Source organism: Oncorhynchus keta, chromosome 34 (assembly GCF_023373465.1).
Source record: "Oncorhynchus keta strain PuntledgeMale-10-30-2019 chromosome 34, Oket_V2, whole genome shotgun sequence".
Lineage (NCBI taxonomy): Eukaryota > Metazoa > Chordata > Actinopteri > Salmoniformes > Salmonidae > Oncorhynchus > Oncorhynchus keta.
Window position 1 is genome coordinate 36,948,870 of NC_068454.1, and position 16,167 is coordinate 36,965,036.

The window sequence follows — 16,167 nt, forward strand, 5'->3', positions numbered from 1 at the left end:
GATGTTAGTTCTGTATATGCAGTTAAGGGCTGCTCTGTTCTGAGCCAGACACTAATCAAGATGGGACAAGACCAGAGCCCGAACAACTAGTACATTTGGTTTTTGTGACAAAAACACAGGACATCCTTTTCTAACAGACATACCCCTCCCCATCTTCACAACAACTTTGTCAATATGACTTGCCCATGATAATTGACCATCCAATGTCATACGTAGGAGTTTATCTTCCTCAACTTGCACATTCAGCATGATGTGGCGGAGGTCCCTGATGATCTTCTTGGCCTGCCAGCGACACCTGGTGTTGTAGGTGTCCTGGAGGCCTGGCAGTGTGCACATAATGGTACGTTGGGAGGAGGTGATGTGGTTTATGAATAGCCTCTGAAAGCATTTCATGATGACGGAAATGAGTGCTACAGGTCAAGTAGTCATTCAGTTCAGTTACTTTCCCTTTCTTGGGCACAGGATATCTTGAAGCAAATGGGGATAACAGTATGAGCTAGAGAGAGATTGAACATGGGCTAACATCATGTGAGGCTCGCAGTGCTGACTCGTTCCCCTGGCTGACAGCTGTCAAGAGGGCTGGGCGGTGAAGCTCGACCATAGAGATAGATAGAAGACTCATCTTTCTATCTTCACTATTATAATGTCAGTGACAGCATGGGCATCGCCAGTGAGGCTACCACCCATAGGAATCCCCCCAGTTGTCTACTTTGACTCATTTAAAATGTCGGAGGCATGGTGGAAACTCTTAATGGCGCTTCCCGTGCTAAAATGGCCCTTTGGCCACGAGAGGCCTCTATCATTCTTTATGAGCTCGACCGAACATGCTTCGTTGGACAGCCCTCAGTGACACAGAGCAGGAAATGGTGCTTGGCTCTTTTGATTGGCTGCACTCATGTCGAACTGATGTTGAAATTATGTAGTGTAGCTCGCTCCCGATAAGGCCAGACCCTTGGAGCAAATCAGAGTAATTAGTGCCAATTTGGGCTTGAAGTGATGATCATTATGGAGGACTGGGCCTGTAACCTTTCATCAAATGCCCTCTTCCTCTGCTGTTGATTCACCCTGTTACCCATGGGGGGATTTTCCTTGATTCAGGGATCACTGCAGTGTGATCTTCAAGGTTAGCTGTTTGGCATGAGGTTTGTAAAAACTCTACAAATGTTGAAGGTCTCATTAACATCTCAAATGTGAATTTGGGAGAAATATTTTTAGTGGTAATACTGTAGTAACACAGTGTGTTGAATATTGATCAAGAGATGGATGACACAGGGCATACATTACAATGACTCGCAGTTATTAATGTGACAAAATATGTCTGTGTATTTGATCATGTCAAGTCACACTACATGTCGTACCATTGAGAAAGCTGTGTTTGGAGTCCACATACCCCTGTCCTCCAATTTTGTTCTAGTCCGCACCATTTCTCAGCTTGCAGATGGAACTGTAGTCTGCAGAACACAAGGACACCATAATAGTCACCCCGATTTAAAGGCTCTCAATCCTCTACTGGAATTAAGCTCCATAAAGAACCAGAGCACTTTATAGCCAAAGCACTTCTGGAGAATATGTCGCAGGGGTAATATATTGTAGTTCAAAGTCTTTTCACACATAACCTAACTTGACATTATTGCGCTGATGCAACACTTACTGTTGTTTCAATGCAATGTGTTTTTTTTAAATGCCTTTTTCTTTTTTTATGTACTCTCTACAACATTGGTTAATCTTGATTTGTTTACAATCATGTAAGTAGTAGAACTTCATTATATTTCTAAATGAGTCATTAGTTACTAGTCAATATAAAAGATCTTCATACTTTAAACATAATTCAAACATATTTGTCTTGCCAGTACATGTTAACTAAGTTGGGGAAAGCTGAGAGAGGAAGAGGTGAAGCGAGAGCGTCCACTCCCACCAAAATTTGAATACAGCGCTAAGCAGATCGGCTGCCTTCCAGCCTTTGCGACAACAACTCCCATTATTAGGCCTGAGACTAGACCATCTTGTCATTATACACAGTATCTCTGGCTTTCCCCAACTTAGGTCCTGCTTTGTTCACGCTCCCTCGCCAATGGTCGCAATGCCCAATGGTCCCCCGCCCATTTCGCTTATCTTCCATTGAAAAGGAATGGCTTCAGTTGTTTCATCGCCCTACATCGTCTTCAGTTAATCAGCACCGTTCGACATCATGTGGTGGCATTAGAAGGCTTGTTTTACCCAATCAGTAGTGGTCTGCATGAAGTTAGAGCCACTCAGTGCTGTTAAAGTGTTCTGTGAAAACGTAGCTCCGCAGTCAATAAAGGCATATAAAGGGTTGTGAACCCGCCCTGATAGCTTCCAGAGCCACGCACAAGGCCCACAGGAAACTAGATCATTCATCTTCACCTGATCTGTGAATTGTCTGGAATTATTCATGGTCAAATTGAATAATAAGAGCCAGCTGCATGGTGAGAATTTGTCTCAGTGTGGATTCCTCTTACATCAATAATTGATGCCACCTCCATAAAGAGCAATCACAGCTAAATGCATTTGGAAAGTGCTACATGCACTGCTGACGCAAGTTAGAGAGAACCCTAGTGACATCAGAGGGAAACAGGAGACTTACTGCTGTACGCAGGGGGAGAATAGACGCAACACGGCAAGACTCTTGGCACAGCAACAATGGGCTGAATGGCATAACATCTCTGAATAGATTGAATACAATCCTTAGCTAGCTCAACTAGCTCCTGTAAACAGCTTGTGTAGCTAACAAAATAATTAAGAGCCAGGCTTAGGTGTACAGCAGCCTACTGCAACGCCGTCACGTCCTCTTGGCTTCCCCTACATTAGTAGTGGGTCCCCAAGGCCTTAGTCAGTTTCATTATTAAACCACACCTTTACTGGTCAGCCCTCTGGCCTCTATGGGCTGAAGCCTCTTATTTGTAATGCAGCCTTTGTAGTATAATGGACCTGCTGCAACCTATGCTTTACTTGAGCGTGTGTGTCCCTCTCCTCTTCCCGTTACTTATACAGGCAGATCCATAGCGGGGTCCCCAAAGTCTTGTCTGTAATTAATGTGATCTTGCTGGACGCTGGACAGCCGCTCTGGAAAATCATTATTAAATCATTCAATAGCTTTAGTGGATGTACAGGTGTATATGCTGTATATAGGGTTGCTGTCTTTCCGCTTATGCTCGGAATGTGAACGTGCTCTATGCGTTATGACGTGTACGTGTGTGTATAGTGAATGCGGTGTAGGCTGCAGAGTCACCCTAGGAAGCATGAGAGTGAATGTATGTGGTAAGGTAGTGACCGGTGGGAGATGCAGAGGCGAGGTGATTGATAGAGATGGTAAGCTGCTTAGTCCTAAAGGGAAATGTGTAGAATAAAACCATTGCCAGCATCATAGATGGACACAGTTGTGCGTCTGGCGCAAATAAAGTCCCAAACTTGGAAATTGGTTGTCTGTCTTAGGATGTAGTTGTCGGTAGTGAGAAGAGCCACGATTTCTCCCTCTGACATGCCCACGGATCTCACGATGGTCCGTGCTCCTTGGGACATTGAAATTGACATTTACAATGGTTAAGGTTAGGGTTTAGGTAAGGATTATGGGTAAGGGTAGGGTTTAAGGTTAGGGTTTAGGTAAGGATTATGGGTAAGGGTAGGGTTTAAGGTTAGGGTTTAGGGGTAGGGACGTCCCAAGCATCCCGGCCATTTCCGACAGTGAAACATCAGCTTTCCTCAGTGTAAGAGAGCTGGTGGACAAGATGATCTGTGTAACAGTATCTGACGTATCACCGGTAACAGCTGAGTAACTCCCCATTGTTCTTAAGGGTCTGAAACCTAAAGTGCATTCGTTGGACGTTGTTGGTTGACGCGGTATAAAGCAGCAGTCAAAAACAGAGGTGATTTGACTAAACAATGTGAAGCAAAGGACTCTAAATGCTCTTGATCCTTCGTCACAGGGCAGTGGTGTAAGTGTCTCTCAGGTAAGGCCCCATGTGAGATAGACCGGCCCGTACTCTGTCCCAGATACCGTAGGTCTGATTAGTACGGCGATCTCCACAGCACACTGTAAAGTACCACACACCCCTTCTCAGTCCCTTGGCTATGCGTGCGTGCATGTGCCTCAGAGCATTGTCGAGAATATTGGATTGGCAGCAACAGAAGGAATGCCGTTCGATTTCTGCCAGCGAAGCGTTGATTAGATTTTCATAACACGCTAATGAACCCCCAGCCATCAAGAGTCATACATCATCTAGCCTGCCCTGTAAGCAGGTGGACCCATGTTTTGTGATACAGAAAGAAAGAAGAGGTGGAGTGGAACATGAAATCTGTTATGCAATTCATGTTATCACCTTGAGGCAAAGGGTCAAACCATTCAGTCAAACGGGGGAAATGTAAACTGGATTGATTTATTTGTCTTGGCAATTAAATGACACTGATGAATGGCCATTCTTTATTAGGTCCATTTTAAAGGTGTGTTTCCCCCCCGGGCATGGTATGAGAATATAACCGTGCACACAGCTATGTCATATTTTCATTCCCCTATAGAGTAAAACTGGCCTCAATATTAATAAAGGCAATATTTTTGGGGTCAGAAAATGACAGATTAAGCCAATTGTTTTTCAATGGTAGTCATATGTTGACGGATAAAGGACAACAGAGATGATTGTCTGTCCATAAATGTACAATATGTCCGCCTTTTTACATTTGAAGCTCATCCGAAAATCGATGAGTTGAACTTTTGACGGCCAATATGGACAATAGCTGAATAAATATACAATTCCATTCATGTTCATGCATCTCTGTGTGGCCATAGCCTTACAGGGCAGCTGGCAATCATTATTCTGACTTGGAAGACTTTGAACTCCTCAACCATATGGCTTATTGCTCTCACATTGACTGTCCTATCTTCAACTAACCTTTCCCCCTGACCTTGGTGTATTGAACAGTAACGATTCCTCTGAATCTATTGGCTGGTCACTGAGTGTCAGGCCGGGAATCCTTTGAACAGTGAACCCTTTTTTTCCTGTGTTGAGCTCAGCGTCTGTATGTCCAACCTATTGACTGTCTGTCTGATGTGATGTCTCCACAGGTGCTGCAGATGTACCTGCCCTTTTGTGGGATCGCCATCTCCAACGCACAGCTCTTCGCTGCCTCTAGAAAAGAGTATGACAGGAGTCGGGTAAGGGAAGCAGGCAGGGACAAGCCAAGGCAGGGTTGGGGGTTGGAGAGTGCACTACTATCCAAGTATGGTGTCTCTACATCCCCATAGAGCTGCCCACCTCCTCCCCATTGCTGACACTAGTGAGGCTGGGTATTGATCTTTATGAGCCCACTTGCTGCCACTGCAGTAGGGATCAGGGAGCCATGTACAGCCCTGCCTGGATCTCTCTGTTGGAGGAGGGGGCGGGAGGAGGTGGAAGGGACCAGCGGTGTGCCGAGAGGGTCCAGGGTGTAAATCTCACAGGAGGCGTCTAGAGACGCTCTAATGCTTGTCCCACATTGATCTCTGATGGGGGAGAACATAATGAGAACAGAGACCCGCGAGAAGAGGGGAGAGAGATACAGAGATCCTCCACCGTTACTCACTGGTTTATGCTCTCTGCTGTGTCTTATTGAGTTGGTAGTGCTTTAGATAAAGTGCCTGATCTACTTTATTGTGGAACGGTGGCATATGATATTATCCTGTCCCCTTACGTATTAGAAACCATCATAATTCTAGCTCTGTGAGGTGAAACATCTCCATTGAAATGGCTTTGAGTATTTATTAGTTGCGTCTGAAAAGTGATCTTATGTCTTGTGCAGTGTCTAGTTGACCAGACATGCATTGACTAATAGCAGCAGTAATGTTCGTGTGTCTGTGCTGTGACCTTTGACCTGCAGTCGCTCCTGGAGGTGGTCAACGACCTGTTTGAGGAGCAGACAGACCTGGAGAAGATTGTGAGGAAGATCATGTACCGCGCCCAGACTCTGCTCAAGTGTGAGCGCTGCTCTGTCCAACTGCTGGAGGACATTGAGTCACCGGTAGGCTCTTATTCTCTCTCTCTCTCTCTCCCTCTGTCTCTCTCTATCTTTCCTCACTGACTAAGGTTAGATTTCTATACAGAATTAATATCTATCTGATGTATTGTGCTTTGTACTTGACAAATTGTTTGTTACTTCAGTACCTGAGGAAATACTGTAGGGACATTTCCATTTGAAAGAATTCTACCAGTGGTGTTTTCTCTTTTCATCCCACAGGTGGTGAAATTCACCAAGTCGTTCGAACTGCTGTCCCCCAAATGCAGTGCAGACATAGAAAGCAGGTAAAGTTGGTGCACAGTTGTCCATCCTAACAGTCCACTCGTTCCCATGGAGAAATCCACTGTCCAGTCTGGATTTACTGATTAACATATGAACACTTCACCACCTCATACTGTATACGGAATCTCCTCTGTAAAAAAATCTCTTCATATCTATCAGAGTCATCAAAAGACCCGTGGCCTAATTGGCCAACTTAAATGCACATTTGACAAATGAGTTTGTGTGACATTTACGGATTTAAAGATTCAAATCTGTCCAGTTGACAGCCCTTTGAAAGCAGGAGTTCTTTCCACATGAGCTGCGTGTGTGCTTCTGCGTAGTGAGTGCAGCTCATATTCTGTCACACAAATATTCCCATTTCCCTCTGCTCCTGATGTCAAGGCTCTCGCCAAAGAATCACAGCTCCGCCTTTGCAGACATACACCGCCGGCGGACCTGCGAAGTCTGCGCAAAACCTCATCTGACTAGTTCTAAGCTCAAACAGTGAAAACTGTTTGTTAATTTTCTCTGTGGAACTTCTTCGAAAAGGGAAAGAAAATGTGGAGATTAAATATGGCGGAAGTAATATTGGGGATTGTAAATGCGGAAGGCCATGTTGTAGGAGTCCTCCTTAATTGGGGTTTGGAGCTTCTCTCCCCCGCGAGGCAGGGGAAGGGCTGGAAGTGGAGGGGCTGGAGACAATGTGGGTTGTTTATGGATGGAAAAACCTCACCAAAAGGATGACAAATTATCCTCCAGTCCGGTGCAGGCTACAACAGACATGCCCACTTCAAGGCTGCAATGATAACTACTGCAGTAATTAAAAAAAGCATCTTAGCATAATGATATAGTAATCAGTGAAATGTCAGGCTGCATGGCTGGCCAGTTCAGCCTTTTCTGACAGGAGACGCATAACCTTTGATTTGTGTTGCTCTTATCATGTGAAGTGCACACTGCTCTCCCATAATGGCAGACAAATGACCATAGCCTGATTCCAAGTTATAAAGTAAACAGAAATGATCACCAAGTTCAAAGGAATATGTGTTTATGATGCTATTCCAAAAGGTTATTTTTGCGTAGGGGATTGTGCAAGATTTATGTGTTTAATTAAGTGAATAAATCTGACGTCAAAGGCGTAGGCTTTTTAAAGCACCTGGGAAATTCTATACCCTCGGGGAGAATAATTTTGAGGTACTGTGTGCTTCCATTGCTGGTTCTCTGGCTGCACCTAACGGGAGGGAGAAGAAGCTAGAGAAGTGATCACACTACTGAGGTTTAGTCCCTGCTGCGTGTGTGTGGGTTTTACATCTACATGGGGGAGATATCCGAGAGATTTCAAAGGACACAGTGTCTCTATGTGTATCTTTAAAGTTCCTTGTCAATAAACAAGTATGCACAGTATGGTGTCGTTAGGGGAAAGGCACAGGAGGCGCTAGCTGAGAAATATGCTATGGATGCACCCTAACCTGAATGCGAAGCCTGTGTCGAGGAAGGAGTCAATTCTCCCGCAGTGTGGGCGTCTACTGGGGAGGAAGACAATCCCACAATTAACTTTTCATTACTTCAGAAGGTGCTGGAGAGCCTTATTGATATCCATGAGACATTCATTAAATACAAATCATGGCAAAAAGGGAAACAACAACAGCGGACGTGCATGTGCCTGAGTTTGAGATGTTAAAAAGAATCCCTTTTCTAAGAGGATAATGATGACGGTTATTGATGGTCAAAGGTCAAACCAACCAAACAAACGGTTGAACAACATGATCCGAGCCACAATGGAAGATTCGTCCTCTCAGTGAACAAGCATGTGACTATGGTCCTTCTCCTCCTCTTCTCCACTGCATGTCAATAATTACAACGACCCAAATATTTCACTTTCTCTTCCCTCCACGCCCGGGTGTCCCTGTAGTTTTAAAGACAGCATGGAGAAGTCCTCCTACTCTGATTGGCTCATCAACAACAGTATAGCAGAGTTGGTAGCGTCCACTGGTCTGCCCGTCAACATCAGTGATGCCTACCAGGATCCCCGGTTTGACGCAGAGGTAAAATCATCTCCTCTGGAGCTACATTACAATATACAGTTGAGGTCAGAAATTTACATACACTTAGGTTGGAGTCATTTTAAACTCGTTTTTTCAACCACTCCACAAATTTCTTGTTAACAAACTATAGTTTTGGCAAGTCGGTTAGGACATCTACTTTGTGCATGACACAAGTCATTTTTCCAACAATTGTTTACAGACAGATTATTTCACTTATAATTCACTGTATCACAATTCCAGTGGGTCAGAAGTTTACATACACTAAGTTGACTGTGTCTTTAAACAGCTTGGGAAATTCCAGAAAATGATGTCATGGCTTTAGAAGCTTCTCATAGGCTAATTGACGTAATTTGCGTCAATTGGAGGTGTACCTGTGGATGTATTTCAAGGACTACCTTCAAACTCAGTGCCTATTTGCTTGACATCAAGGGAAAATAAAAATAAAACAGCCAAGACTTCAGAAAAAAAATTGTAGACCTCCACAAGTCTGGTTCATCCTTGGGAGCAATTTCCAAACGCCTGAAGGTACCACATTCATCTGTATAAACAATAGTACGCAAGTATAAACACCATGGGACCACGCAGCCGTCATACCGCTCAGGAAGGAGACGTGTTCTGTCTCCTAGAGATGAATGTACCTTGGTGCAAAAAGTGCACATCAATCCCAGAACAACAGCAAAGGACCTTGTGAAGATGCTGGAGGAAAGGAACAAAAGTATCTATATCCACAGTAAAACGGGTTCTATATCGACATAACCTGAAAGGCCGCTCAGCAAGGAAGAAGCCACTGCTCCAGAACTGCCATAAAAAAGCCAGACTATGGTTTGCAACTGCACATGGGGACAAAGATCGTACTTTTTGGAGAAATGTCCTCTGGTCTGATGAAACAAAAATAGAACTGTTTGGCCATAATGACCATTGTTAGGTTTGGAGGAAAAAGAGGGAGGCTTGCAAGCCGAAGAACACCATCCCAACCGTGAAGCACGGTGGTGGCAGCATCATGTTGTGGGGGTGCTTTGCTGCAGGAGGGACTGGTGCACTTCACAAAATAGATGGCATCATGAGGATGGAAAATTATGTGGATTTATTGAAGCAACACCTCAAGACATCAGTTAAAGCTTGGTCGCAAATGGGTCTTCCAAGTGGACAATGAGCACAAGCATACTTCCAAAGTTTGGGGTCATGGCTTAAAGACAACAAAGTCAAGGTATTGGAGTGGCCATCGCAAAGCCCTGACCTCAATCCTATAGAAAATTTGTGGGCAGAACTGAAAAAGCGTGTGTGAGCAAGGAGGTCTACAAACCTGACTCAGTTACATCAGCTCTGTCAGGAGGAATGGGCCAAAATTCACCTAACCTATTGTGGGAAGCTTGTGGAAGGCTACCCAGAAAGTTTGACCCAAGTTAAACAATTTAAAGGCAATGCTACCAAATGCTAATCGAGTGTATGTAAACCTCTGACACACTGGGAATGTGATGAAAGGAATAAAAGCTGAAATAAATAATTCTCTCTACTATTATTCTGACATTTTACATTCTTAAAATGAAGTGGTGATCCTAACTGACCAAAGACAGGGAATTGTTACTAGGATTAAATGTCAGGAATTGTGAAAACTGAGTTTAAATGTATTTGGCAAAGGTGTATGTAAACTTCCGACTTCAACTGTACTGTATACAGTGCCTTCAGAAAGTATTCAGACCCTTTGACTTTTTCCACATTTTGTTAAGTTAAAGCCTCATTCTAATATTGATTATTGTTTTTTCCCCTCATCAATCTACACACAACATAATGACAAAGCAAAAATAGTTTTGTAGAAATGTTTTGCAAATGTATATATATACATCAAATCTATATATCACATTACATAAGTATTCAGACCCTTTACTCAGTCCTGTATTGAAGGACCTTTGGCAGCGATTACAGCCTTGAGGTATTCTCAGGTATGATGCTACAAGCTTGGCACACCTGTATTTGGGGAGTTTCTCCCATTCTTCTCTACAGATCCTCTCAAGGTCTGTCAGGTTGGATGGGGAGCGTTGCTGCATAGCTATTTTCAGGTCTCTCCAGAGATGTTCGATCGAGTTCAAGTCCAGACTCTGGCTGGGCCACTCAAGGACATTCAGAGACTTGTCCTGAAGCCACTCCTGTGTTGTCTTGGCTGTGTGCTTAGGGTCTATTGGAAAATGAACCTTCGCCTCAGTCTGAGGTCCTGAGCACTCTGGAGCAGGTTATCATCAAGGATCTCTCTGTACTTTGCTCCGTTCATCTTTGCCTCGATCCTAACTAGTCTCCCAGTCCCTGCCGCTGAAAACATCCCCACAGCATTGTGCTTCCACCACCTTGCTTCACCGTAGGGATTGTGCCAGGTTTCCTCCAGATGTGACGCTTGGCATTCAAAGAATGTTGTTTCTTGTCGTCTGAGAGTGCTTTAGGTGCCTTTTGGCAAACTCCAAGCGGGCTATCATGTGCCTTTTACTGAGGAGTGGCTTCTGTCTGGCGGAGTGCTGCAGAGATGGTTGTCCTTCTGGAAGGTTCTCCCATCTTCACAGACAAACTCTAGAGCTCTGTCAGAGTGACCATCGGGTTCTTGGTCACCTCCCTTACCAAGGCCCTTCTCCCCTGATTGCTAAGTTTGGCCTGGCAGCCAGCTCTAGGAAGGGTCTTGGTGAATCCCAACTTCTTCCATTTAAGAATGATGGAGGCCACTGTGTTCTTGGGGACCTTCAATGCTGCAAAAATGTTTTGGTACTCCCCAGATCTGTGCCTCGACACAATCCTGTCTTGGATTGCTCTACGGACAATTCCTTCTACCTCATGCCATGGTTTTTGCTCTGACATGCACTGTCAACTGTGGGACCTTATATAGACAGGTGTGGCCTTTCCAATTTAATTTACCACAGGTGGACTCCAATCAAGTTATAGAAACATCTCAAGGATGATCAATGGAAACAGTATGCACCTGAGCTCAATTTCTAGTCTCATAGCAAAGGGTCTGAATACCTATGTAAATAAGGTATTTCTGTTTTTTATATTTAATAAATGTGCAAAAAAAATGTAAACCTGTTTTTGCTTTATCATTATTGGGTATTTGTGTGTGGATTGCTGAGGATTTTTTCTCTCCATTTAATACATTTTAGAATAAGGCTGTAACGTAAAAAAATGTGGAATACGTGAAGGGGTCTGAATACTTTCCGAAGGCACTGTATGTACCATGTTTAGGTGCTTACTGTACAATATACATTTACTGTATGTATTTGAATGGTAACCGAAACCATTCAGCAGCTATTTTTATTGGTTAAAATCGGAGAAGCAAGCCTCATAAAATACCCAAACAATACTACAGCTTTGATCGCTGTCACATGATTATGAATTATATATGATAATATCCGTTTGATATGGCTCCGAGGCTTTTCTGTCTGATGTTTGAGTTCCGATCTCAACGGTTGATCTTCACGTGATAATAATGGTAGATAAAATGCAACCAACGGTGCCCCTGTTTTTGTGATTGTATTGAAAATGATTATGTCCGATCCATAGTGAACCTTGTACCTATGCAGAGTTGAAATACTGCTGAAAGAATGCATGCGTTACATTCTCTACAGTGCCTTCAGAAAGTATTCACACCCCTTGACTTTTTCCACTTTGTGTGTATGCTGTGTTACAGCATACACACAATACCACGTGGTATTGAATCAACAACATTGTAGTTACTCCACAATTCTAACCTAACTGACACACAATACCGCATAATGTGAAAGTGTAATTATGTTTTTCAACATTTTTGCAAGTTAATACAACATTTAAAGCTGAAATATCTTGAGTCAAGTATTCAAGCCCTTTGCTATGGCAAGCCTAAATAGGTTTAGGAGTAAATATATGCTTAACAAGTCTCATAATAAGTTGCATGGACTCACTCCGTGTACAATAATAGTGTTTAACATGATTTTTGAATGACTACCTCATCTCTTTACCCCACACATACAATTATCGGTAAGGTCTCTCAGTCCAACAGTGAATTTTAAACACAGATGCAAACACCAGGGATGTTTTCTAATACCTTGCAAAGAAGGGGTACCTATTGGTAGATCAAAAATAAGATGGTGTATCAATACACCCAGTCAATACAAAGATAAAGACGTCCTTCCTAACTCAGTTGCCGGAGAGGAAGGAAACCACTCATGGATTTCACCATGAGGCCAATGGTGACTTTAATCCAGTTACAGAGCTCAATGGCTGTGATAGGAGAAAACTGAGGATGAATCAACAACATTGCAGTTACTCCACAATTCTAATCTAACTGACAGAGTGAAAAGAAGGAAGCTTGTACAGAATACAAATATTCCAAAGCATGCTTTCTGTTTGCACTATAGTAATACCACAAAACATGTGGCGAAGCAATTCACTTTTTGTCCTCAATACAAAGTATTATGTTTGTGGCAAATCCATTACAACACAATGCTGAGTACCACTCCAGATATTTTCAAGCATAGTGATGGCTGCATCATTTTATGGCTATGCTTGTCATCTTTAAGGACTGGGAAGTTTTTCAGGGTAAAAAAAAGAGAAACGGAATGGCACTAAGCACAGGCAAAGAACCTAGAGGGAAACCAGGTTCAGTCTGTTTTCTACCAAACACTGGGAGATTAATTCACCTTCCAGCAGGAAAATAACCTAAAACACAATGCCAAATCTACACTGGAGTTGCTTACCAAGAAGACAGTGAATGAACATGAGTGGCCGAGTTACAGTTTAGACTTAAATCGGCTTGAATATCTAGGGCAAGACCTGAAAATGGTTGCATCGCTATGATCAACAACCAATTTGACAGAGCTTGAAGAATTTTGAGAAGAATAATGGGCAGATGTTGCTCAATCCAGGTGTGGAAAGCTCTCAGAGCTCTTAGAGATGACTCACAGCTGTAATCGCTGCCAAAGGTGCTTCTAAAATGTATTGACTCAGCGGTGTGAATACTTATATGTATGTTAGATAGTTCTGTTAGATAGTTAGATAGAAATGAGATAGTTCTGTTTTTCATAAATTTGCAAACATTTCTAAAAACATGTTCTCACTTTGTCATGATGAGGTATTGTGTGTAGATGGGTGAAATTTAAAAAATATATATATAATAAATTTGGAACAAAACCAAATGTAGATGAAGGGGTATGAATACTTTCTGAAGGCACCGTATGTCTCTCAAGGATACAGTTTACATGTCTAATAAATCCTAACAGCCCAGTTTCAGCTCCAGTCTCTTTTCTCTTTCATTTAGGCAGATCAGTTCTCCGGCTTCCACATTCGTTCAGTGCTTTGTGTACCTATTTGGAACAGCAACCATCAAATCATTGGTAAATTTTCAAATTGTCTTTTTTTTCACAGACTTCTTTTGATAGTCAGTTGTGCCGTTACATGTCCGTTGATAAATCTGTGTTGACAGATGTCAAAACTAAGACATAATCCAGCATTCAAGCTTAAAGTGATTTTAATAATGAGAGAGGAACATCAACATACCAACGTACATGATGTCCCAAACCTCCGATAACCTCAGATTGTCACTGTGTCTTGTTTGGAGAATCCAGAGAGGATACTCCGCCTGTAGCATTTAGATGCTAAATTAAAGGGGCGTTCTGGGATTGATACATCCATTTCTGGACTTTTAAATTAATGATATATAGCCATTGATTATTGAAGAATATAATGCATTAATGTCTATTACCCTTAGTTCAACTGTTTAAATCCATTGCAACCCTAAGCTTGTTTTACTCCATTGCTTGTGAACACTGTAATTGCAAACAAACACTTTATAGCTTCAAAACATGGTTAAAACTGTCATTTTAATTCCACGGATGATCAGTCCTTGCATCCATAGCTCCATCTTATGAATTTGACTGTGGTTACATTTCTCCTGCCCCGTCTTTTAGCTGTTTACCGAAAAAGTGGAAAGGTGATGTTTTGTGATTCACAGATTGCCCTTTTAAAGCAGTGTAGCCTGATTAAAGCCAAGCCTTCATATCAGTCAGTTCTCACAGAGGAGGAGTCCCCTCCCTAGTCCTGGCTGCTCCACCATGCAGTGTTCTGTGCTCCTCAACCACCCCAAGGTCCTCACCACTCTGTGATACATCATTGATCTACAGTCTGGTGTTGGTGCTGGATATTGCAAGGAGAGACAATGCTAGCAGCTAGACTCAGGCCCACAGAGATCTGACTTGGGAAGTCATTAGTTTTGTTTCTGAGCAAAGTGATCAGCAGCATGGCTGCCAGGGAAAGCACTGCTACAGACGGTCAGTCGCGACCACAGATCATTGTGGGTGGGTATGTGTGCGTGTGTGTGCGTGCAAGCAAGCATTGTGTGTGTGTGTATGCATGTACATGTGTGTACATGCATGTCTGTGTGCTTGTGGAGGTTGGGAGGGGGATGGAAGAATGAGAGACAGAGGGAGCAGGAGAGAGGGGTGGGTGGGTGGGCGGGCATGTGCGTGCGTGCGTGCAAGCATTGTATGTGTGTGCATGGAGTTTGGGAGGGGAAGAGGGAGCAGGAGAGAGGGGTGGGTGGGTGTGTGTGTGCGTGCAAGCATTGTGTGTGTGTGTGTGCGTGCGTGCGTGCGTGCGTGCGTGCGTGCGTGCGTGCGTATGGAGGTTGGGAGGGGGATAAGAGAGAGAGTGAGCAGGAGAGAGAATAATGTGTGTGTGGGAGGAAACTATCAGGATCTGGACTGAAAGCCATTATAAAACCATTATAAAGTACAACAGCAGCAGAGAAATGATCAAGTCAAAGATCTGTTTATTCAGAAGGTAGATATCCTCCTGCCACGTACCGAGGTTATGATATAACAGTATAGAGGAAAAAGGCCTTGGGCTAGATTGTTACATCACTGTTATCTCAATGCTCTTCTAAATAGGTTGTAAAAATATGATTCCATCTTCAGTGATATTGACAGCACCCCAGTAACCTACCGTACAACCCATAGAGACACATTGTAGAACGTACAATGACCTCTCCAGAGACTCAATGCTAACTTGAATATCTGCTTGTTAGCATAATTTCTCTCGGGTGATAGAAGACGATTCTCTATCAACTAACAATTAGCCTTATCAGCAAAGTCCTGGGTTTTTTAATTAGTAGATAAACGGAGGAGAGCAGCCTGTCTTTGCTTGCTGGCGTGCCTCCAAACGAGGGGACTTGTATTTGAAATAAAAGATCAAAGGATACACAGTGTTCCATTGTTGCCATCGACATGACCTCCAACCTTACATTACAACAGGCTTAGACACTTTAATTACTCAGGTCAACAACACTACTGTTTCCTGTTTCTTACCCCTTCTTCTAGGAAATACAGTGACATGAGTCCATGCAAAAACAACAGTGTAGAAGCATTGCATATTGCACTGAAAAGTGATAGCAGAAAATGCCTTGTTTTATCAATGACTTTAATGAATGTGTGGGTGTGATTTCCTCCTGCTAATTGGGGTTGTGGGAGCGGAACTAGTGTGTGTATGACAGCCCAGTCAATGGTAGCCCAGCCCTAATGAACTAGTGTCAGATAAAATGATGGCTCTCAGGAATGGCCGTTGTCTCAGAAAGAGGAGGGCTTTAGCCTGGTCTGCGTCTGTGGTAGTGTCAGTGATCCTGATGTCTGTTGTTGCAGGTGTGGCTCAGGTGCTCAACAGGCTGGATGGTAACCAGTTTGATGATGCAGACCAGAGACTGTTCGAGGTAGGACTTTTGTTTTGCGTGGTGTGCGTAGGTGCTGCATGTGTGTGTGTGTGTGAACAAGTTGTTTGTCTGTTATGACGTCAAACATGTCTCCCTGTTTCGGTGTGCCGTGACCTTGGGAGTGTAACAGCAGTGTGGTGTGTTTCA

General features: G+C 43.3%; 1 protein-coding gene across 1 annotated transcript in view; it reads left to right on the plus strand.

Moving 5' to 3' along the window:
* Positions 1 to 16,167, plus strand: part of pde11a (phosphodiesterase 11a) — a 57,639-nt gene that overhangs the window by 6,686 nt on the left and 34,786 nt on the right. Inside the window, exons 3-8 of the mRNA XM_035750023.2 lie at positions 5,078 to 5,167; positions 5,869 to 6,009; positions 6,226 to 6,290; positions 8,177 to 8,309; positions 13,579 to 13,654; positions 15,953 to 16,020. Coding sequence (XP_035605916.1) covers positions 5,078 to 5,167; positions 5,869 to 6,009; positions 6,226 to 6,290; positions 8,177 to 8,309; positions 13,579 to 13,654; positions 15,953 to 16,020 — 573 coding nt within the window. The remainder of the gene's footprint in view (positions 1 to 5,077; positions 5,168 to 5,868; positions 6,010 to 6,225; positions 6,291 to 8,176; positions 8,310 to 13,578; positions 13,655 to 15,952; positions 16,021 to 16,167) is intronic.